Source organism: Anopheles bellator, chromosome 2, assembly GCF_943735745.2.
Source record: "Anopheles bellator chromosome 2, idAnoBellAS_SP24_06.2, whole genome shotgun sequence".
NCBI lineage: Eukaryota > Metazoa > Arthropoda > Insecta > Diptera > Culicidae > Anopheles > Anopheles bellator.
This window is the reverse complement of record NC_071286.1, coordinates 20,784,324-20,807,374: the sequence shown is the minus strand read 5'-3', so window position 1 is coordinate 20,807,374 and position 23,051 is coordinate 20,784,324. Positions and strand designations below refer to the sequence as shown.

At 49.0% G+C, this 23,051-nt stretch overlaps 4 protein-coding genes across 5 annotated transcripts in view; 2 read left to right on the top strand and 2 right to left on the bottom strand.

The window, feature by feature from the left end:
• Positions 1–655: 655 nt before the first annotated feature.
• On the bottom strand, positions 656–2,803 carry LOC131209145 (monoacylglycerol/Diacylglycerol O-acyltransferase-like). The gene is made up of 6 exons (XM_058202141.1): positions 2,293–2,803; positions 2,004–2,163; positions 1,802–1,940; positions 1,635–1,738; positions 1,204–1,565; positions 656–1,139 (listed from the first exon to the last, which is right to left on the bottom strand). The coding sequence occupies exons 2-6, from the start codon at positions 2,074–2,076 to the stop codon at positions 831–833; spliced, it is 987 nt and encodes a 328-aa protein (XP_058058124.1). The 5' UTR covers positions 2,077–2,163; positions 2,293–2,803; the 3' UTR covers positions 656–830.
• Positions 2,804–3,253: 450 nt separating this feature from the next.
• LOC131208393 (26S proteasome non-ATPase regulatory subunit 11) lies at positions 3,254–5,541 on the bottom strand. The gene is made up of 4 exons (XM_058201128.1): positions 5,433–5,541; positions 4,438–5,130; positions 4,097–4,366; positions 3,254–4,035 (listed from the first exon to the last, which is right to left on the bottom strand). The coding sequence occupies exons 2-4, from the start codon at positions 4,972–4,974 to the stop codon at positions 3,592–3,594; spliced, it is 1,251 nt and encodes a 416-aa protein (XP_058057111.1). The 5' UTR covers positions 4,975–5,130; positions 5,433–5,541; the 3' UTR covers positions 3,254–3,591.
• Positions 5,542–5,920: 379 nt separating this feature from the next.
• Positions 5,921–10,536, top strand: LOC131208250 (uncharacterized). Its single transcript, XM_058200903.1, has 6 exons — positions 5,921–6,092; positions 6,343–6,727; positions 6,794–6,927; positions 7,707–8,381; positions 9,962–10,110; positions 10,199–10,536. Exons 2-6 carry the CDS (start codon positions 6,479–6,481, stop codon positions 10,351–10,353), a joined length of 1,362 nt encoding a protein of 453 aa, XP_058056886.1. The 5' UTR covers positions 5,921–6,092; positions 6,343–6,478; the 3' UTR covers positions 10,354–10,536.
• A 236-nt stretch (positions 10,537–10,772) lies between these two features.
• Positions 10,773–23,051, top strand: part of LOC131211170 (nicotinamidase) — a 52,552-nt gene continuing 40,273 nt past the window's right edge. The window contains exon 1 of one of the 2 annotated variants that reach the window (XM_058204543.1): positions 10,773–10,946. In XM_058204543.1, coding sequence (XP_058060526.1) covers positions 10,914–10,946 — 33 coding nt within the window. In that variant the 5' untranslated portion in view covers positions 10,773–10,913. Of the gene's footprint in view, positions 10,947–22,749; positions 22,890–23,051 lie in introns of those variants that run through there. The other variant, XM_058204542.1, reaches the window with a different exon arrangement.

Sequence of the window (23,051 nt, the reverse complement as noted above, 5' to 3'; positions counted from 1 at the left end):
TACCTAACGGTTGTAGGTCTTATCACATCGTCTTGAGCTGTTGCAATTTTGCTTTCCTGTCGTCTTTCCTGGTCCTATCGGAGGTGTGTTGATCCCTGTAATCACAAATTCGGTTGCTTTTCAGCTAGCACCGTCTCTGTCTAACTGTATCGTTTACCGGTTTTTGATGACGGCGGCCCTTTTTGATAGAGTTTGCTTCCGAACTGTCGTTTCAACAGGTCGATTTTCACGCCAGTGTAAAAAAGCGAAACTCTGCAATAATACAGCAGAGCGGTACACTTGTTCGTTACTTCATTTAAAACTTCGCGAATATCGAGGGTTAAACCTTGGTGAAAGAAGAAGAGTGTTCAACTGGGAACTATTGTGCAATGGGACAAGGAATTAGCTGGCATGCAGTACGTTAATCTAATTTAGCTCCATTTCCGTAAACATGTTCACGGTTGTCTGCGCTACGCATGATCGAGTCAAGTGGTCTGATCCCATGATTGTGTAATGATCGTAATATTCGCCAATGAGTTGGGCAATTGTAAAAAATATTAGTTTTTGCATCTCATTTTAAAATGCAGCTGCAAAATCACGATTGAATTGAACTTAAACAAACATTTCTCGAACCAAGTAAACACAAACACATGCGAGAGACTACCGTTTAACCAGTTTTACTGCTACTAAGTACAGATTTATTAAATACATCTTGTTTGCTAACGTTTTTAGCTTGCGACAACAATAGTTTCGTTCAGCACCGTGTCTTTGTGGAACAAACTAGCTCAGCTCGAAGCGTAAGGAAATGGAAATGCCTTCAGAAGGAATTTGCAGCACAACATAGTCCTGGTTCACTGACTTTTCCTCTTGCTGAGGAACCGATCGAGCAGCCCGTGGAATATGCTGCCCGGTATTCTCTGATGACGGTTGATAAGCTCTTCGATCGCGTACGCCACCTTCTCCTGTATCTCTTCGGCCGTTAGCGACGGATCGTAAGGGATCGGGGGGCCCAAATGGGTGCGAAATTTTACCGGAAATCCACCGTAAATCGGGCGCACTGGGAACCGGACGGCATTGTATAGCCGGATGAATAACGGTTTGGCCAATCCGACGGAGCGAAAGCCTTCACGCAGGTTTTCCGTGAACATCGGAATGATAGGCTGCAGGATCAGATTGTAAACGAAGGTTCTTCAGCAAAAAATTACGTCAACTGTGCAAACTCACCGATTTTGACTCCATTGCCACTTTGGCGAAGCCAACCCGATGCCTCCAGAGCAGCTCGTAGTTGCTGTCACCGAACTGCGCCTCGTAAACGCCACCCGGTGCGATCGAGAGCATGTTACCGTCACGCAGGACACTCGCACACGACTGCACAGTACCTGGGCTGATTTTCATGACACGCGCCAGAAGTTTCCAGCCCGGCACACTGTTCAGAAACCGATCGCCAACGGTGTAGATCAACCGATGGCGCTTGAGGTAGACGCGTGCGGTAAAGTAGTACATATCGATCGGGATGGCGCCGTGATAGTAGATAATAAGGGCCGGTCCGGACTCGGGAAGGTGTTCTAGCCCGCAAACCTCGTATCCTGTATGTTAAAAGAGAAAGCATGTTAAGCACCACCACTAGAAGAATGAAGCAATAGCAGCACTCTTACCATGAAATATCCAACCGTGAGCGTCCCAAACGACGGCAATAAGCGTACGGGCCACGTCCCAAAAGTCGAAGTCGCCCTCATTGTACACCTGCAATATGAAGCGACTGGACGTCGCATGACATTTTCATCACAATTGGCCGGAAACCGTGATTAGTGGTGGACCTTACCTGTGCAACTTGTAGATGTAAAGAAATGATATGGTGCAGTAAATGAGCAGGACGAATACGCAAGGCAGCAGGAATGTAACCAATATCGGCGTCAGCAACCGGTACAGCCAGATGGAATAGTCCAAGTCAATGTATTGTTCTAAAGGAACGCACAACAAACGTGAGCGGATTGCAGAGTACAACGCGGACGGAATAAGCTTACCGATATATGCAAAAAAGGTGGAATTTTTCACAGTCTCATTACTTAACACAAGCAAATCGTCGGCCGCACTCATCGTGGGACGCTGGCCTTCGGCGGTAAATTCTTGCGGAAGTCTACCTCACCGGTTCTCCTATTCCGTTGTTGGGCTCAATCGTGGAACCTGCACAAATGGAACACACGTTGACACCGGAGGTCATTGAAGAATGATTAATTAACCTGTGGCCATTCCAAGCAGCTCCAGACGAACGCTATTAAACAACGAGAGCTCCTTAATGGGTTGCGTGCCTACCTTTTAGCCGGCTTGCGGAGGTCAAGGATCGAATAGGCGGTAATGGCGAATCGCACTGACCGTCTGCGTTTGTGGCGGTTGTGCATTTGGGGCCACGCTTTGCCGCGACTGGAATGTGATGAACGTTCGCGGTCCCGGGTAACCTGGTTGTGCCGTTGATTCGACTGAGATCAGCTCTTACAAGCTTTTTTCGATCCGAATAATGACCGGTGATGTTTTACTGCTTGCGACGATTTTCTTTCTACCGATGATCGTGCACGGGCTGTTTATGATTCATTGACTTTCCGTCAGCAAGAACGACGGGCATTGTGTCATTGTACTTTCCGAGACACAATGACTTTCAATGATCTACTTTGTGTTTGGTAAATCTCTCTTTGTTAATCTGGCTTTGCAAACGCGCTGTTAATGCACTTGTACACTTTTAATGGACGACCGGAGTGTTACAGGATAATGAGAGCATCAAATGCTGAACATCTTGATCAAAGCACTTTCGCCACCTGACCTGCTGTTTGTGTATATGCAAACGTGATATTGAAAAAGAATCAATAAAAAAAATGATAAACACCGACACTGTTTTGACAGCTGTTTGGTTTATTTTTTTTTTCAATTGTTGTATGCTGTCAAAGCGGAGATCGGAACGCTTTTGCTGCATGGGCGCCTTTCTACTTAAAGAATTCGATCGCTACTTTCACCAATTTTTTTTTCTTTCGTATTATAAACTTTGAGCTGTAATCGCCTAACATTCGGCTCTTACTTTCACCAGTGATCTATCACAATGTCCCAAATGTTTGTCTAGACCAATCGGTATGAGAATCGTTAGTGTTAAGTTTGCAATTTCCAGGAAATAATTTATTCGCAGCAACGTCGAGGGGGAATCTGCTCTCAAGATAGGGAAATGGGATCATTACAAGTCTTTTAATTTGCACTCGCTTACCCAACAAACGGCTTCGGCAGAAAACAGTTGCGCGACCTACTAGACCTATATTTCTGCGTACATTCTGTCGGGTTGAACTTATTTAATCATCTATGTTTGCAGTTCGGGGGAGTATGAAAATTTAAACTGAAACCAAATACCGGCTCATTTGTTGTGTGTGTGTGTGTAGTTTATGTGCCATGCCAAGCAAGGCCTGCGCTAGGCCACGAACACGATTTTGAACCGGCACACACTGATCAAACCCACGCCGCAGCGAGCATCAGTGGTGCGAATGGAAAGCAACGAATGGGAGCAAAGTGGTGGAAGAAGTGGCAAATAAGTGCTGGTTACATTACGGACTAAGTGTTCACTACATTCGGTCGGTTTTACGTCAGCTTCTTCGCCTTCTGGTAAAGTGTGTCGACGACCTTGCCCATGTGCTGTATCGTCTCAAGTGCAGTCTCATAGGTTTTATCGACCGGGGTCTCCTCGAACACGATCAGCACGCCGATGCCCTGATCAAGGATGCCGCTAAACTTTTTGTCCAGTATCATCTGCGACAGCTTCTTCTCAACCTGCCCGATCGGTAGCGCGATCTGATCGGCGATGAAGCTGACCTCGCACTGGGAGTACGGTTCGATGATCCGACAAAGGTTCTGCTCAAGCATCGTATCGTACAGTGTGCCTAGATGTGCCTTCACGATTACATCATCTTCGAGCTCTTTCTTGTACTGCTTGAGAGCATCCTGAAAATCGGCCAGCGAGCGTTTGTGCGACGCTTCCGCGACCGCCTTCATCGCGTCGATATCGCGCCCGGAGTACGTTATGGCCTGGAAGCGAAAAGAGGGTAGAAAAAAAAACAAACCAGAGCAAGGTATCCGTGCAACTTACCAGCTTGCCGCTAACAATTTGATTTACATCGTCCGACTGTCCGAGCATAATCTTGCAAAGCAGCATGTACTTGAGCGCGGTCAGCGCCTTGCTGCTTTGCACTGAGTCGAATCCTTCGAAAGCTTCGTAAAAGTACGAGAAGGCGGTTTTAAAATCACGCTCATCGGCCGCGTGCAGAATGCCGGACTGAAGATCGAGCGTCGCCTGCACCTTCGGGGCACAGTAAATCGCATTCGCTGTGGTACGAGCAGACGTGAGTGCAGCGCGAGCCTGCGAGAGGGAGAACGTAAAGAAATGATTATTCGCCATTGTATGCCTTTGTCTGCTATCGCGTCCCTTACCTTCGGCAGATTGCTAAGCGCGTGGTAAGTTTTGCTCTCCAGTAGCTGCACCTCTACGAGCAGATTTTTGTCGTCGAGCTTCTTAAGCTCCTTCAGCAGCTGGCTACCGAGCGCGAGCGCTTCGGTGTACATGCTGGTGTCGAAGTAGAGCGCAATGAGGCGCGCCTCGAGCGATTGCCGCAGGAAGGTGCGCTTCTCTTGCTTCGCCCACTCGATACATTCCTTGCATAGCTGCACCTCGATACCTGTTTCGGCCTCGAGATCGAGAAACAGGTCGACCAGCGATCGCACCAGTTTGGCCGCTTTGGCCTTGCTCAGGAAGCTCAGAAACGGGCGGGTCACTTTGATCAGGTCAGCCAGCTCCTTTGCCTTACCTTCCCGCTTGTACGTTTCGCCCAATTCGAGAATTTTCTGTTCCTTCTGTCGGATCTGTTCCTCGTCATTTTCGTCCACCTCTAGATCGCGCGCGAACGTGCTCATGTCCTGTCGGTTGAGCGAGTGCGATGCGGCACGATCGAATAACATTGCGCCAGCCATCCTTGAGAATGCTGATGCTCCGGAGTACACCTAGCTTTGTTGTTTCCTGTTTAGGTTGCTGATCTCTTTGTGTCACCCGCCGATGGAACGCTTGTAAGACGGTGCTTTGTTTTCGTTCGTTCTCTTGTTGCGAACCTCTTGGGCGTTTTGCAGTAGCTGCGAAAGAACAAATGACACCTTAATTTCTCGATATCTTGCTGGTTTCAAACCCCGAAGGCCGTGTCTAGCCTCTAAACCGTGACCTACTCGTGTGAGTAGGTTGCGGGGAAGGCACTGTTGCGCGGAGGATCCGTCAGTTCCGCACCGAGGACAATGACGTTCCAAATCGCACAAGTCATCGAAACGCTAGGTCGCCGAAGCAGATGTCAACAAGAATGCAATTCGGTTCGTTCCCGGCCAACAATGGATGGTAAAAGGCACACTTGGGCATATTTTCACGGACCATTGTTTCTACTTACCGCAAACGAATGATTTGGCGTAGAGTTATCGGTTACTTCGAGCGAAATTCACACAACAATTTACTCCCGAGTGCCGTCGTCTTGCGATGCGAGCGGTGCGCGACAGTTCGATTCTGTTCAGTCATTCTCCGTTCGGTTGCTAAGGTTGTCAGCACTGCTTTCTGTCAAAACGGCTACCCTCTTAATGGGTAGTCGTTTGACAATTCAACGTTTGAAAAAAGAGGTTTCCATAATTACCGTCGCATTCTTTTACCCTCTTAATGAAGATTTTTTAGGCCACTTCAGCGTTCTAAGTATTTTTCCACAGGTAATCCGATGTTATTCAGTTGGAAATTCCCGAATTGGAAATTGGAAATTGGAACAGTTGGAAAGTAGGTAGGAATGTGTTCTCGCCGTGGGTAGCGAACTATACGTCGCGAGGCAGCCCTGGCAAAGGGCGCCATAGTGAAAAAGAACAAATTCTCGCTTTTTCGTGACAGACCACGCATAGACTCGCGAACGGAATCACGTATGTGCTACTGTGAAAGGCGTTTTAAAGCTGATTTGCAAAGTGCCATCGCTTCCAAACCTGGCCGAATTAGCGCACAGTTGAAAAGTAGATTAATACAGTAGACTGTGAAGTGAAAGCTATCTGCAAATTACCTCGAGCGCTTCCTTAAAGTAAGTAAGGTTATCCTTTTTGCTGCTGCATCATATCCCGGGAAAAATTCTTTCGGGTTTTGCTCGCCCCTCGCAGTTTCTTTCCCGAGCCGCCTAGTTTCGTCATCGGGCGGGTTAAATGACCAAAAATAGATCACGGTTTCATAGATTATTAGAAATATTTGCCCTTCTACAATCGCACACGGAACAGCATTTATGGGGTGCGGAGATGTGATTCTTCTTCCTCTTCTTCTTCGCTTGCCTTTCGCAGATTCGCCATTTTCATCAAAAGTACTATCAATTCTCAGAACGCCATTTCTGAGGGCGTTCCGTTGTACGTGCGTGCAGGTGTGCGTGAAGCATTGAAAAAAGCGTAATTTTGAAGTTGGACAAAAACGCATAGCAGAATGGGAAGCATCATGAAAATACACTTCAGCAACAGTACGGGAGTGTCGCTGAACGATCGGTTCACCATCATGGCTAAGATCGGCGACCCTCCAGCCGCCGTAGCAACTGGACCTGGTGTCCGAGTACTGCCCGTTCCAACCAGACCTCGCCTCCGTTCAAACTCATTGTCCCGGTCGGACACCAATCGACAGCTCATCAGTCAGTGGGATCGTTCCGTGCAAAGTGCTGCTGCCATGGCGTTGAAAAATGTAAGTAAAATTCAACAGCGAATAAAAAGGTTTGTTAATTGCTCTGTTTCACATAATTTTTGGTAGACTTCTACGATTCGCTCAGGGCGACAAAGATTGCAACGCAATAACATGCAGTCGCAGTTGAAGCGTACGCTGGGAGCCATTCCCGGTGGTTTTGGACGCTTGCAGCGATCAAACAGCTTTGGAAATATTGCGACGTAAGTATTGTTTATCAATGTTTTTTTGTAACAATATTCTGTGGAGAAATCTGGATCTCCTTGTTTTTATTCATCCTTAGTCATCTTAGTAATTGTCCTTGTCATCTTAGTCTTTCGAGTGAGTTAAGCATCTCCTTGAATATAGGTTAACACCATTACTGGCCTGTACTGCTATTTTGGTGTCATAATTCAAGGGAAAGAATAATCGATAAGGATTATCTAGATTTGCGCCTTTTCATGGCTTCATTTGGATCAATTCTACGATACACAGCAGAAAAATATAAAATTTGAGAAATTTTCCTTCTATTTTACTAATATTGAATAGCACACTCTCCAAAGCAGTCAAAACAAAAACTACAAGACCAATGATAACCTTGAATATAGGTTAACGTCATTTTTGGATGTTCTTCCGAATTCGACGTCATTATTCAAGGAAGAGTAAACTCGGCAATTAGTTGATGGTTGGAAATTTCTAGTAGTCCCGCCTGACTAGAAGATGCCGAACAAACGAATTTCAATACGGGAAAAGGTTATTTCTTCTTGTCTGTTGGTTAATATGTGCTTTGTGTTCACTTTGAAAAGCGATTTAATTAGCCAAGGAACAATAGCAACAGTATAACGAGAAGACTAGGGGAATGTTGACATTTGTTCTCGTTTGTGACAAATATATTGAACATTGTACAAGATAAAAATACAGTGTATTGTTTAAATTATTTTTTATATTGTTAACAAAGTGACTCTCAATTGACACTTCGTTCATTACTCCTGTTTATTTACAGAATGAACGCCGATCGAGTTGAGTTTCAACAGAAATTTCGAAAAATAGCCAATGAACTCGCTTCCCGGTTGGGTCAAGCACGTGCCATGGAAACGGGTACGATTCAGCGCGGACGATCACGCACCCGACGAACATCGAGTGCTCGGAGTGCATCGCGCACTCGAAGCGCATCACGCACAAGAAGTGCATCGCGCAACCGTCAGTATTCTGCAGATCTGCGTCGCTCCGGATCGAACGCCAACTTGTCCGGTAGCCGTACCGGTTTAAATACAATCCGCAACGAAGGAGCACCGGTTCGTCGCCGTCTTAATCGCACCAAGTTAACGCTGGCCGAACGCATTGGCGTCAGGAATGGTGCAGTGGCGACAACCACTCGTGGTCGCAGTCGTAGCCGCAGTCGACTCCGTACTACACCTGCGTCCGTCGCTGCCGCCAACGCCGCCATCGCGGCCGCCTCTAATGGTCGCGCTCGGCCACGCAAAAGGGCTGGCTCACGGATGAAGTCACGCGCCGGAAGTGTAAACAGTCGTCTCGGCGCTAATCGCACCAACGAACCGATCGCCGTCTCTCGCGTCGAAGGTGGCCGTGTGGCCAAGCGAAGCACAAGCCGACGCAGACGTGGTGGACAGGGCGCAACGGTCGTCGCCGGCACGCGCCCCGGTCGTTCGGTGAAGAGGTAATAACAGTTCCACGTGGCCACGTGAGGAACTCTTAAGTATTGCTACCACTAATGCTGCTGACAATGTCTGAATGAGACCGGCTTGTCCGACTGGCATCGAGACTTCCGGCAAGAAAGAGCCAATCAGGGATCAGCATTTGTTCGCGGCAGCATTCTCATTTCTCTTCAGCGTCGTATGCTCCTTTAGTCGCAGAGATCCACTGACCTGCGACGACATGCGGTCTATTAGCGCAATACTCCGATGACTGCCAACTTGTTCGTCTCCTCACTTCAACTGGTTCGTGTTCGTTCTCCGCTCGTCCGTATGCAAGTGATGCATTCCAGAAGCGATCCCCGAACCGGAAGATTAACTGAGATCGACATCTAACAGCAGTAGCTGTCGTCAACGATATAAGACATCCAATCATCGAGACAGTGTTTCAACCGTCAGATCAATCCTGGTCGATGACGTCCGGAATTGCGAAGGCGCTTAACGCGAAACTCGATGCACTGCACTGTAGTCCTTATTTTCTGCAGATATGGAGTAAAACTCTCGTCCGGAGGCGGAAGACAGGGCGGCCTGAAGATCGACGGGTGATGCAATCGTAGGCCAAGTGCAATTGAGTGGTATTGCCTGCTCTGCACAGTGGTTTGTGGCGATGCATCTACTCGAGGACTGTTACTGTGGTGTCAGAGCGTCCCTACGCTCCACCCAGAACGTGACCGGACACCCCAGGGTTGCCTCTTGCTCACCCATTCGACGTTTCTCACTAGCCCAATGCTGTCAATGCACTCCGCCGAGAGATTCCAGAGGCCAGTAGTGACACGTCGCATTCACAACACTGGATGATTGCTGTGCTGAGAAAGGACTATAGGCCGGGACGGATGTAATAACGAAGGCTTTCTTCTCCCCGGACTTCCCCTAAGTGTGAGAGACGAAGCGCAAAGAGCCAACGCTTGTTAACCTTCGTCTTCCCGCGACAGTCGCACTCTCCGATATGTGGATGAGATGAGGTGTGAATTTTATTGGCAGCAGGTGTTGAAAAGCACACGCACTCCCAGTTGTGCCATCCTTTTTGCGGACGATCGATGAAGACGAAATGTGTGTGGTGCGAGCTGTGGCGCGATCATCTGGCGCTAAAATAGGAAGAAGGTGATCCGCGATTTGGGAAGAAAGCTGTGCCGCTCTATTATCGTTTGGTTAGCCCTCCCTGGACTATGCTGGATCGGTGAGACTATTGAGAACGTGTAACGAAAAACCATTTGCTCTTTCAAGCTTTTCACCAATAATTGGTTCGAATGATTGGAGAGCGGTAAAGCGAGAGATTTTTCATTCTAAAACATAACTACCGAGGCTGTTTGTCTGCGGGACAGTGCGAAGGGAACACATCTTGATAATCGAAACAAACGGACCTACTCCCGACCGACTATCAGTTAACTTCCGCATGGCCCATCATAAACGTGGGTGGAAACTTCTATGGCGGAGTGTGAGCTGCTGAGGAGAAAGCGACTTCAAATACGAACCCAAAAATGCAACAAGACGCGTGTAACACGATCAACATTATGGAACGGCGAACAAATTTCTTTTTTCTTTACAGAGGAGCAGCCGTGACGGCAGCAACTGGCCGGGGTACGCCAAAGAGTGGTAACCAGAACGGGGCCCAGAACGGTGGCAACGGGGCGGGCAAACGAGGACGATCTCGATCTCGGTCGCGAGGTGTCAATTCTCGCACGCGTGCACGCAATGGTTAGTATTAGGATGTTTTAGGAAAATCAATCGCTATTAAACAACACTAAAACACCTTTTTTAAACACTTTTTTGGTTTTTTCCATAGTGGTGAAAAAACGCACACAAGCAGCAAAGCAGCCGAAGGAAGTCAAGAGCCGCGAGGAACTGGACAACGAGCTAGATCAGTACATGGCCAGCACGAAGTCCTGTCTTGACAGGGAAATGGACGAGTACATGAATGGTATCGGAGGCAGGCATTGATGAACACGAGTGAAGAGCGTAATCAACTTTGAACTTCAAATCTGAATTCATCAAACTCGAACACTATCCTCGCGTTTAGTGTGAGGCATTATCATTTCTAATCACCCTTAGTTAGTAGGAACTTCTTTGAACTGTAAATATGATTCTATTTTATAGTACCTATCAATAAATGTTTAAACACTACCCCATCGATCTTTATACATATCGGTGCAAAAATGCACATCGGCATTCGAAAGAAACGTCGGAATTTTATCGTACGCGTCTAGTGTGGTTTGTTTATCATCAGCCCCGGCACTTTGACCCTGCGCGTTGCTTCGCGGGCATAGCGCGAGCATTTGACAATCGCTGTCACTCGAGTTTGCCACCGATGCCGGGAGTGATAAAAGCGTTCTGTGCGTGGTACGTCGAATATTCCGGTTACGGTCACGCTTGTCGGCGAAGGAATCGAAATAGAACCAAGACGACGGTGCTTCTGGCGTACGGAACGAGGAAAGGGAACTGGGGAACAGTTTATAGCTAGTTCGTCGTGAATTCATCTCCCGTGGTTAACTCGGTAACCAATGGCAACGCACGCTGCGGTCGATGGAGCGCAGGTCAGTGTCATTTGTTTATATGCTTCTCGATGTTGATGTTGTGGATGCTATTTAATGCTATTTGTAGAACGAAATTTTAGTGCGAAGTCCCAATTCCTTCCCTTTGCTAGCTACTCATTGTAGCCACCGATTGTGCTTTTAATTACAAATAGAGGTAAAAGTTTGCTGATCCCCATCGACGCAATATCTGTTCGCTGCATATCAGATGGCCTTGAAACACGGTGATGTGCAGCGAACGTAAATGAAATGCCATTCACTGCACTCTGACCGTTAAGGGGGTTAGGAATTTTTGTTTTGGTAGTCAGACGCATTGGGCGTGAAGATTATATAAATGTGTAATGGAAATATTCCATTGGCTGTCGGACAATCGCACCATCGATGGCGATTAGTCACCGTGTTATCAGAAAGCAGTGACTGGAACGTTACTCACCACCAACAGAGGTAGGCAACATGTAACCCGATTTTTTACTGCTCAATTACTGCAACGGGGCAATACTTTTAGATGCCCCATTTTTGGGCCGTATTAGCAAAGTTTAATTAATTGCGAATCATTAGAAGAAAAATGGGATCCGAATGGCGGCGGTGATGGTAGCCAAGAATAACAATAAAGCCACACAAAGTGTCGGTATCTTTGTTCGTCGTCGCTTTACGGCCGCTCGTCTACCGCCGGTCAGGGGGGCGGGCCACTTTATGTCCAGCATCGTCTTCTCACATGCAACGCAACGCTAAGAGGTGATGCCGATTCCCGGGGAGTACAATAACTAGGACGATATACGCCGCGATTTTATTCGCACTTGTGCATGGTAGAACTCACGTTTGATGGCGATGTTATGGCCGCCCCCTCGCCCACTTTTACGGTTCCCCCGTGATTCATGGTAATGTGCACTGTCGGATGGAAAGAGAACATTTTATAACCCTGGCCGATTGTTTGCTGCACCCAGTGCCCGGCTTAGAATGGGTTAGAATAGCGGGGAAACGGTGGCACTTTGTGTCGCAGTTTGCCCCTTCGTTTTTGGTCGGTTTATTTGCATTAAATTTAACAAAAACTAATTTCGTAATTTCAATTCCGTTTTCGGCATTCAAGTGCGTCAAACTTAACGGCAATGAAGCCCGCGTGAAGAAGCTTACGTGTTGGCTCGTTTTTTGAAGAGCAGCCGAAATTTAGGTTCCTTTTCCTTTTTTCCCACGAAAAGAAAAAAATAATAAACGAAGAAAACGTTTCGCGGTTCACGCAAAAGCAGTGTCCTGCCTTGCAGCAGGGATAACTACGGGCGCACGGAGCGGAAAATAATAATTTTCTTTGTCTCCCGAAGGCGTCACACTGACTCGGGCTGACGTTAAGCCATTCCGCTTTCGACGAGCTGTGTGTGTGTGGTTTGCACGTGTCCTTTTTCCACTCAGCTAAACCTAGCATTCGCGAAGCGGAAGGTTGCCGTGGCGCGCGGAAAGCAGTTGGCAAATCACCCAACATACATCATACATACCCAACTGCACACCGGCATCCGTTCCGTGAGTGATGGTGCTTATCGCCAAAAACCAAACCACCAGCCAACCTCGGGTAAACCCGACATCCGTTCTCGACCCGGGTGCCCCCAAGGACCCGCCCCACACCGAAAAAGGGACTCCCGAAAAATATTTCATCATAACTCCCTGCATGCGAGCCCAGAACCCCGTGGCATCAATCCGAGTTCCCGCTGCTGATTCGCCTTCTTCTAGAGTTTCAGGTGTGTCGTACAAAGTGGCCACAGGATCACTGCGCGACGGGACGGGAGAGAATGTCAACTTACGGTGTGCTCCTTCACACACAGCCACAGCTCTTTGCGTCCACGTGGGCCACCCCTCGGTGATGCGTGTGTAAACGTAGTTGAAAAGATTATGTTTGATCACTCCAAAAAGGTACTCCTGCTAAGTCCCGCAGAGCGAGCAAAGCCGGGCCAGCTGGAGCTGGGGAGCCCGGGAACCATCTGCACCACGCTCGCTAGGGAACGGGGTCTTCTGTCTTCGCAGATGCGAAAAAAGTGGAAAAGCTTTCCACGGGAGTTTTGCCGAATAGAACAAAAAAGCGGTGCCAGTTTCGCGCTTCGATGCAAGGGCACAGTGCGAGAAATATGACGTGAGATTTGGCCCATAACTTAAACCCACTAACTTTTTTTAATGGCCAATATTCCGTTGTTGTCTGATGTTCTTCAACAGCTTAAAAAAACATCGGTTTCGGCATCGGAAGCATTAGATGATTTGCCTCTCCTTCGAAGGTAATAGCGAGCAGGTGATCCGAAGGGGGCTCAAGGCATTGGTAGGGAGGGTTTTAGTGGGTAGGTCCGGACTCCTCAGAGACCGGAGATCCCTAACTACCGACTAGGAGCTATCGCCCTTCTAACGGTGTCTATGAAGGTTTCCCGCCACAGTTTGCACAGTAGCGAGAGGTCAATTTAAGGTTTAGCACACCCGAAACTGAACGATCATCATCACATTCGAATGATGCGAGTCTAGGAACTTCTTTGCCGCACCGTGCTTTGCGTGAAGCGAAGCTGAAGCGATGGTGCGCGCGCGATGGAAAATCGCAATAAAACGGCGAAAAATCGCACAAAACTGTAAGCCACGTGGCGGAGCGCTTATTTACAGAGAGACCGCACAGATTGCTGGCAGAGCATACTGTCCGCGTTCCCGGGGCAACGGACGGCGTTTTATAGGATGCCACCAAATTGAAGGTGGTGAAACGATAAACTGGCGCTGCACTAGTTTGCGTCATAAATCCTGCGGAGTGTGCCGTTCCTACCTACGAACGGTACGCGGTTGCAGGCACCCCCAGAAAGGCGATTGGGACCGATTTTAATGTGAGTGCATTTGCGCACCAACTTATCATCATTTTAGAGGCATCCGAATAAATCCGCGGAAAATTAGGGATTCAGTTCTCGGTTTTGAGTTATGCTCGTCGATGGAGACAGCATCGACAGTGCCTACTACGAAGTCCGCAACGGTTGCTACGTTGTTTAAAGATGGCTGAAATCGTGTCAAATGGGTCGAATAGGAAAAGAGTTTCATCTTGACCGACGACGGAAACGAAGAAGCCGATCGTTAATTAGTGTCATGGCCACTTTCTCCTTCAACACTTTTCGCACATCATTTATCTTCGCTAGATACCGAATTTTAACTACCGAGAGTGACTGACCTGACCGTGACGGAGCCGACCGGAACCGGGGCGCTTCTCGGTCCGGGTTTGTTTTGAATCGTCCCAGAGGAAGCGCTGCAATCAGTTTCCGCCGCTAATCGATTGTTTTTGACCGCGAGAAGGTGGCCTCGGGATAGCTGCCCGTAGGATACGAATTCGCGGGTCCGCGAGTGCACGGATTGATGGGGTAAACCATCAATCAATTAGTGGCACAAAAGTTCTCCCCCAAGCCCTGCCAAAGGCACCCCAAGGGCAAGCCTAACGTGTGCCAATCCTCGGACCGTCGCCGGTTTCCCAGGGCGAGCTAATGGGGATTTTGGGTTTTTGTTTCGTGCGCCTCGCACGCGCTAAGTGGATTTTGAAGACGTTCTCTCTCTCACTCTCTCTCTCGTTTTCTCTTTTTCCGGAGCGGTTCTGTTGCTGCTGGCCTTGCACCACGGAGCGAAAGCCGGGTTCGCCATCCATCAAGCGATGTGATTGAACCGAGCCCCATCGCTTCGGTATAATTTGAGCCCGTCAAAGCCGTCTTCCCCCGGGCCTGGTGTTCGGTTGCTGCCACGGTACTACGGGCACCGCCAAGGGTCTTGGAGCAGAGCACACCGGTGGACTTCCCGGGAAACTCCACGCGGCAAGTGCTCGGCGCTGCACAAAACAGCTCAGTCCGTTACGCGGTCATGGACAACGCCGTCAACGGTTTGAGGCTATATCGCAATCGTGTAATCGCAATCCTTGAATTTGCAACCCGAATCCGGTGGGCCGCGGGCTACGCGGGCCGCACCCTGCGGCCGGCGGAAAGGCGAAAGTAATTTGTGCTTTTACGATACGATGTCGTAAAAGTTTTCGGCTTTGTGCTGCCGTCGGCCGTCGGCAAGACGTGTACAATGTTGCGTCTTTATTTGCCCGCCGTTCCAAGAACCGGCGTGGTTCGCGACGGTTGTTGCGTTGGGTCCTTTCGGGGGTCCTTACAGAAAAACGGCACCGGCGATGATGGTACCGAGGAGAACCTCGCATTAACGATAACTCTGTTTGTCATTTGCACCCGCGCTACACAGTCCATCATCCGATCGTCAGCGAGCGGGGCGAACGGCACCAAAAAAGGGACATCCGCTGTCGAGGATGTCGTGCACTTAGCCCGTAATCCCGTTGCTGTCGAATCCCTTGCCCTCCCCGGTATTAATGGGTTTTGTGTTGTGTTATTTTCGAATGGCACACAACGCGTGTGTCCCGTCGGAGGGTTTCGAGCCCTTCTCGACACACTTCTCGTTCTTTTTCCTCGCCAGGCTCCCAGAAGGACACCCAGACACTCTACGGGGGAGGGTCTCCAAAATAATTAAGCAGTGCAGTGCTATAAAAAAGTTAATCAAACGATTGCTAATTTGTTTACCGTCCTGGGCTGGGCCGGGTCAGGGCCCCGGGTGCCGTTTAATTTATGGTTATCCTGTTGTCACTTCAAGTTGGGCTTCATTTTTATTCGGTGCGCCTTTTTTGCCGTTCGGACCACGCGGTTTATTTGTTTCTTTTTTGTATCGCGCTATCCACCGCAGGCCACCGATGAAAATCCGTGAAAATTCGTGATAACAACCGCCCGGAATAATAATGTAGCCGGCCGGACACCGGACACACAAGGATTCGGCGGCAATCGTGTGTCGCGTGTGGAATGGTTCGGTTGGCACACGACTAAAATGCCCCACGGCTTATGGTCACGTTCAGGGACGGGGATGGCCACGCACCGCCACCCTGTGGCGGAAAAGGATGAGATAATTTACTTTTTTAATTTATTCCATCAATTTCTCCGCGGTCAAGGTTCAGTTCGGCCGTGACTTTTCGATACCGCGCCCGGTTGGGAGGCGCTCGACCGCGGTTGTGTCACCTGCCGGACACATTTGCACCTTCCCGTAACGGGCTTTACGGTGCGCCAGTCAAGGATCAAGCCGCGCTCGGTGTGGAACTGCCGGCATAACCGTAAAGTAAATCCAATAGTAAACTTTGGCCGTCCATCAATCTTTATTCGGGGCAATCATCGTCAGCGACGGCCCGAGGCCGAATCTCGTCTTGTGCACGCGTTGTCAGCGTCTCGACGTCGAACGCCGTTCGTCCTTCGGCAGCTGATTCGCCCCACAGAAGCTTAGAATCGGATCGTTTATGGTGTCTGGCGATTATCTCCGTTCCGTGCGTCTCCGTCAGTCGCGCTGTGGCTCACTTAACAGGTCGGATTGTACCATACGCCCGACAATCGTTACTGTGTTCAATAAATGGCGGCCGTAACTTAGGAAAATCTTTATTCTTCGAGGTCTGTGTCATCCTTTGCCAAGTAATCCTCTATCAGCATTAAACGACTTAAGTCTTGAGTGGTTTCAAGCCTCATTTTGCCAAATGAGGTGAATGAATGCACGATGGGCATCGAGTTATGGTTGAAATAATCAGGATAAACTGTGAAACGAAAGGGGCCTTTTCCCAGTCATCAATGATGTTTCAAAATCGTAATCACTGATCCTTCTGATACTTCAATAAATTTATTTTGATCTTCAACTGTCGTTCAAGGGTTTTCGCTGCACAAATTATTTGATTTAGTTGACGTGTCGAAACAAATTGTTGACAAATTGAAGACGTTCTGGACGCTACCAGTCTTAAACTTTTTCATATACTCGAGCCTTGTTCAATAAAGGCTTTCGGCGGTATTCTCAATGTTGGTATTCTTTGTTGGTGTTTTGTTAAATGTCAGGAACTGTCTTTTGAACATTTTAAAAATTAAAGAAAATTCCATTGTGAATTAAAAAAATGTATTGTGAAATTGAAGTTCGAAATATAGAAACATTCATATATTCTAAAGTTTCACTATTTTTCAAACATAATGCTTGAGTCCAGCGGATCTCAGGGGAGGAGAGAGAGAGAGCGAGATGGAGAGAGAGAGAGAGAGAGAGAGAGAGAGAGAGAAAGAGAGAGATAGAGAGAGAGCGAAACCGTATAGTTATTGGGTGGTTTTATTGGGAAATTGGAATAAGGCAGCAGATTAAACTCGATTCTATATTCCCCCGTTCGACGTTCTACAAGTCCCCGGGTGTGCGTTGCGTTGTGCGGTTCTAGAAGGCCTCCCGGCAAACCAGCCACAGAACAGCAGCACCAAGCTCCCAGGATACCACCGGATTCTCGGATAGTTCGATCTTCTGTCTTTCGAAGAAGTTCTTGGCCGGGGCATGTGGAATGTCTGCCAGCTGTCAAAATACCCCGTCCGTTTGACGGAGTTTCAAGACGTCCGATTGTTTCGTACGGTGCCGATTGTTTTATGTGGTCCTCGAACGCACACACACACTCACACTTACTGGCCACCAGCCTCCGGGGGCCTAGTCTTCGCCTGGTGCAGGAATTTTGGCTCCGGCAGCCCATTACTCAGACGCGTTCCATTCAAGCGCCACACATTCAGGAGATGCTTTCCATTCGTCCGGTCTCTCTCTCTCTCTATTCTTTTCTCTCTGTCACGCTGTCCTTCTATGCGTCATTTTCTTGCCCCGGGGGAAAATCGTCACCAAGGGTGCCGCACACACGCAGTTGCCGGCACACTGTCAAAGAAAACGATTTATTTGCGTCACCAGTGGCATTAATTTTATTTCGCGCACACATGGGATGCTGCTGAATTGCGTATACAATTCGATTAAATGGTTGCGTCCTTTGGGCCACTTGGTCCCTTCATTGAGTGTGCCTGTCACACATACACGTGGTCGCACGTCGGTGGGGCCTGATTTTAGGACGAGGTGATGAAGCGATGTGAAAGGTCGAGTGTGAATCGGGCTGTCGGAAGTGTGGCGCTGCGATCGAACCACCCCGTGTCACGTGGCCACCCCCCGCCAGCAGCAGGTTGTATCGAATAGAGGAACAAAAGTGGCACAGCCGGCTCACCACCGGTGCGGTGAAAGCCGCCATCGTTATGGCATGACGCAAGGAAAATTCGATTTTCCGCTTTCCAAATTGAATGCGAATGGCGCAAATCGCGCCCAGCAGTTCCTGTGCCCGTGTGCGTGCGAATACGGTGGGGCTGCAACCTGCTGCTTCTGTTTTACATTCTTTTTGTTTTTTTACTGTGGCCTCTCGGTATTTTTATCGGCAAACTTCGCGAATATGTCACACGACGTGCGAAAAGCGCTGTGTCTTCGTCGACGGTGACGGTGACACGCAAGATGGGCGGGCTTTGCGCTGGCGGCGCCCTCGCGCACCATTGTAACTTTGTTGATTCAGGTACTTCAGGCCACGTGTTTGTTTGCATGCTCACGGCCCCCCCGGCCGCGGGTGACGCAGCGACACAGCCATCGAAAATAATGGCTCGCTGCTGCTCGAATGGCTGCAGTATGTTTGGCTACGGAGTGCGACAAAAGTCCGGTCCCGGCGGGTGTGGCGTGAAATGTTCTCACTCAAGCCCGGCCCGGACACCAACCCCCCCACCCCGGGGGTCAACAGTGTTGGCACACAATTTAATCGTTCACCAAACAGTCATTGAATCGTAGGACCAACGCACGAGATTGATTCTATTTAAAAAGAGCCATTTTTGGCGCAATCGAATCGATTGGCCCGTGCAGCGCGGAATGTCTGCATCTAGGCGCAACGCTTACGGTTCCTTTTTTCGTTCTACTTTTTGTGTCTTATTTTTTCCAAAAGTTTCTCCACGGCCTCCGAATGTCGCACCGACCACCGACAACTGAGTCGTAGAGTGCAAAATTTAGGAAGCTAATTCGGCGCGTGAAAGGCAAATCGGTTATGGTGAAGCTTTCTGCAGCGCAGTTTCACCACGGCGGCGACGGCGACCGCGGGCTACATTATTCAATAAACTTCTACCGGAATCTATTTCGCTTCTAGCCCATTGCACTAGCGCCTGGCGTGCTCGCCGCTGCCTGCTAGCGTGCTCCGGCACACGCATATTCGTGATCAATAAAATATGTATATCCGAGGGCCGGGCCGAGGGTTTTCGGGGCGGGCAGTGCTTCTGCATTATGCAGATTAATGCCCGCTGCTCTCCCGGCGTCCCAGTGTACCTTGAGCCCGGGGCCCCATTCTTCCTTGGCGTACAATGGCCAAACGTGACCCGTTCTTCTTCTGCCTTCCGGCAGACCGCCGAGCGAAGCAAGTGCTATCCGTTTCGGACCAACCCGGTTTCGCTTCATCGGTTCGCACGACACACCCCACCACGGCCGTAATCGAGCTGGGCCGCCCTTCGAAGCCTCGGGCGCCGGCCGTACTTAATTTCGTGCGCACTGAGAGCGGCCACCTCGATCCCTGGGGTTGCTTCGGATGCTCCGAAGCTGTCAGACGGAATGGAGAGTGTACGCATCGTCGACGGGACCGCACGGGACTCTCCATTGTTGCCGTGATCAATATATGCGCCATTTGCGCCAATCGCAATCGGGCCGCACTGGGGCATCGTGGGACATCCGGGTGGATCCGCAGCCGCAACCCAGCATAGTGCAGAGCTCGTTACTGTGTGTGCATTACCTAGTTTGAAGCATGAATAGGGTAGGCCGACAGGAGTCTTATCCATCCTTACAGGTCACGCACGCCACGCCAGGTTTACATTGTCCACCGTGACAGGCGGACATGGCTCGGGCTAACCGGCCCCCTTTTAAGTCCCCGGACCGAGATCGGTACGCAGAGATTTTTCGACATTAGAAAAGGGATTAGTGTGCGGCACTCATTTGGTCGACGACGGAAAACAAAGAATCTCCCTCAGGATCTGCAGTGTTATGGGGCGAAATTCGAAGCCTAACAAGCTTAACATTCTGTTACAACCCGCACCGTAATCTTCCGGGGACAAAGTGGAACAAGCGCAGCGGGACTGTATTAAAACCCCACCAATAAAAAACGAACACATTGTGAAGACACCCAGCCCAGCCAATATGCACTCCATTTCAATCAAACATGCTCATATCAATCTTCATTTAATTTTCATTTTCCCCATCCAGCTACCCCCCGGGGGTGGGTGGTCGAACGGTCAACATCCCCTCCAGAACGGCCAACTTACTGGACATGAAAAATGGGTTATAAATAAGTACATAAAAATACACTACTGCTGCACACGCCAACGTGGCCGCACCGTGGCTGGCTGGGGCCATGAAAATGTAATTACCATATGCTCGATGCTGCCACCCACACACGCTAGCGCATCCCTGGCACGCATTTTGTCACCGAGGCACACTTTATTGACAAAAGTCGGACCGAGTCGGAGCGCCCGGTTCGTGTTTATCGCTTCCCGCACAGGGTGCATCGTACAGAAACGGCAAAATCGGATACGGCAACAAACCAAAACAAAAAAAAAGGAAAAAGGTTATGATTTCATGCACTCCGGTGCATAATTAATTTGATCTATCCGCCCCCCGGGTGGTGGTGGGCCCGTAAAGTTTAGGTTGTCTCGCGAAATCGGTCCCCCGCCCGGTTTTTGCCAGATTGGACCGGGGGTTTGCGCCGTGGCCAGCGAGCCATCGATGCACGGGACCATAAATAATAATAACAACGCGTGACCTATGGCTGCAATAAGCGCCATCCGGAGCGGCACACTGACTCCTGCTGGGCCTAGTGGCACACTGCTGCTGCTGCTGCTGGCACACGTACGAAACCGCTACCGGGATCCACCGGGACCGGAACCAATATCGGGAATCGAGGATGTTTGGCCACAGCGCACACAACGCACACGCAAGCTCATGCACAGTAACCTATTTTGGAATTTTAAACTTCCGTGCCGTTCGCCATTTGCAGGTGAACCGTTTCCTGCCGTTGCCTGCAGGACGGTGGTCGATAAGTAGTGAAGTGTGTTGGTTTTAAATAGTTTTAAAATTACCAACCATTATTGATGTACTTTACGGATCTTGGTTAACTATCAACATCGGTTTCCCGTTTAAACTGTTCTGGAAAACAATGTTCTGTGGTTGGTGGGAGCGGAAGGGTTCGATCTACTATCAGCTACTCAAAGTTGAGGTGAAACGGTAGATACGCAACGCTACCCATTTGAAGGAAGGTTTGGATGGATAAAGGCCACAATATCAAAGAAGGTAACAAGCAAAGAAATTTTGTTGCATGATTACGATCAATTACTAATTTTGGTGTGGTCTCCACAAAATGTCAAAGAGATGGCTAAAATGTTCACTTATTACCACTAAAATGTTTTTCTGGATACGCTCGATTCGCTCACTCCAGCAGACAGAGAACGGACACCAAACAACAATCCGCTGTGCGTATCAAGCGTATCCACTGACATAGATCCGGGGGTAGTCCCAGTTTTGTTAGCTTTGCGATTAGGATGTCATGTGAGACACGATTGAAGGCCGCTTTCAGATCGGTGTATATAGCGTCTATTTGCAGTCCCAAGTCCATCGCGGTCTTGCATTTCGTCATAAAGGAACCGCATGGGGCTTCATTCGCAGTGACTTCGGTTCGATTTCGACCTTCTCCAACTTTCCAAACTAATCCAGGTGGTTTTGATCCCTTTTATTATTTGGTTTATTTCTTTTCAAAAGGCCAATGATACTCAAATAAGGAAAACACAAGTTCACCGTCCCGTGAAATGGTGTTCTTTGGAGTATGCCAACACCTCAAAAGCCATCATTTCCGATGTTCCTAAGGTAGTTGAGTACACCAATCCCCAACGGTTCTATGTGTGTTGAACCTCATTAAAATTAATTGCAACTTAGTCAAAATAGTATCACCAATAACGAAATAAAGAAAAACAAATAGATGTTTGAAGGTTCTCGTATTACTTTTGCGCTGCTTCGCTACTTATCGACCCACCTGATGGCTTTGATTTAGGGGTTGGCCGTTTGCGTGCTCCTGCGATCGTGGCGGTCGTTGGATGTGACAGTTGATGTGAATCTCCGTTCCTCCGTGCACGCCAACCCACCCCCACTCTCTCGGATGGGTCACGGAGACCATTTTGTAACCATTTTTCGACGCCTGAAACGTTTCTCGGAAAACTCTTCGGTGACCCGATTTGTTTTTCCCCGGTGGGGCTGGTGGGTTTGGCCGTGCACCGGAAATGTACGTTTGAAGTTCTCCGTTCTCCGTTCCGGAGTCCGGACCACCACCACTAGCACCGCTACCCCCGTTGATTGCACTTTGTTCCGCGCCATTGCAGCTTCACCAAGTTGCCACAATAGGCGTTTGATGTGTGCTTTGTGCCTTGACCGTGCTCGGCGTGGCGTGCACGTTTTTCAATATCGACTATCGACTCATCGCGCCACACGTGTGCGTTTGTTGAATGCGCTTGAATGTGTAATTCGATTCCAAAAGCCCACATCGACGGTGCAACGATAATCGGTGGCGGCATAGAATCTAATTTGCCATCCAGAGTGTGCTGCCATTTTCGGGAAATTGGGCTGAGGTTTATTGTTCCTTTCAGCGGATGGACTCGATATGAGCACTCTGACTTGACAATTGTTATTTATTTTGGGGACCCCACGCTGTGTCAAAATGAATCGAGTTCGTGTTTCGTTGTGTAGTTTAATCAAAACTCAATACCGTTCCCAATGCCGACTCACCGACCACTAGGGGGTTTCTCTACCTCTCTGGCGTTATACTCCACTGAGCTCAGAGTGTTACTCATCACACAACAGGCGGCATAGTTTTCGACCGCTTCTTAGTTCTCGGCGTCGACCCGATCAATCGCCATCGATTAGAGACATTCGAGTGCGATCGGTTGTGTTTTGGTTTCCGTAGTGTTGTTTGGCGTAATCAACATAAAACCCGCGTCTGGAAACATCAAGATGTCCTCCGCAGATAATAGTCCCGTTGTCGAGGTTGAGGTGAGTTACTATCTGCAGTGTCCGGTAGCTGTGGTTCAAAGAAAAGACTTTTAAATAGTGTGAATCGAGTTTGGAGACAGCATCCTAGGAATCGGTGCGACGATTCTGGTGCCACAGCATCGGACTTCGCCATGATTTTATCTTTATCCAATTTGCACCGTT

Excerpts from the sequence above, each read along its gene's own strand:
- LOC131209145 (XM_058202141.1), bottom strand. The coding sequence starts at position 2,076 with ATGAGTGCGGCCGACGATTTGCTTGTGTTAAGTAATGAGACTGTGAAA. Across the intron at positions 1,566-1,634 it reads TCACGGTTGGATATTTCATG|GATACGAGGTTTGCGGGCTA; the intron begins GTAAGAGTGCTG and ends TTTAACATACAG. Across the intron at positions 1,140-1,203 it reads TGGCAATGGAGTCAAAATCG|CCTATCATTCCGATGTTCAC; the intron begins GTGAGTTTGCAC and ends CTGATCCTGCAG.
- LOC131208393 (XM_058201128.1), bottom strand. The coding sequence starts at position 4,974 with ATGGCTGGCGCAATGTTATTCGATCGTGCCGCATCGCACTCGCTCAAC. Across the intron at positions 4,367-4,437 it reads CGCTTAGCAATCTGCCGAAG|GCTCGCGCTGCACTCACGTC; the intron begins GTAAGGGACGCG and ends TCCCTCTCGCAG. Across the intron at positions 4,036-4,096 it reads AAATTGTTAGCGGCAAGCTG|GCCATAACGTACTCCGGGCG; the intron begins GTAAGTTGCACG and ends TTTCGCTTCCAG.
- LOC131208250 (XM_058200903.1), top strand. The coding sequence starts at position 6,479 with ATGGGAAGCATCATGAAAATACACTTCAGCAACAGTACGGGAGTGTCG. Across the intron at positions 6,928-7,706 it reads AGCTTTGGAAATATTGCGAC|AATGAACGCCGATCGAGTTG; the intron begins GTAAGTATTGTT and ends GTTTATTTACAG. Across the intron at positions 10,111-10,198 it reads TCGCACGCGTGCACGCAATG|TGGTGAAAAAACGCACACAA; the intron begins GTTAGTATTAGG and ends TTTTTTCCATAG.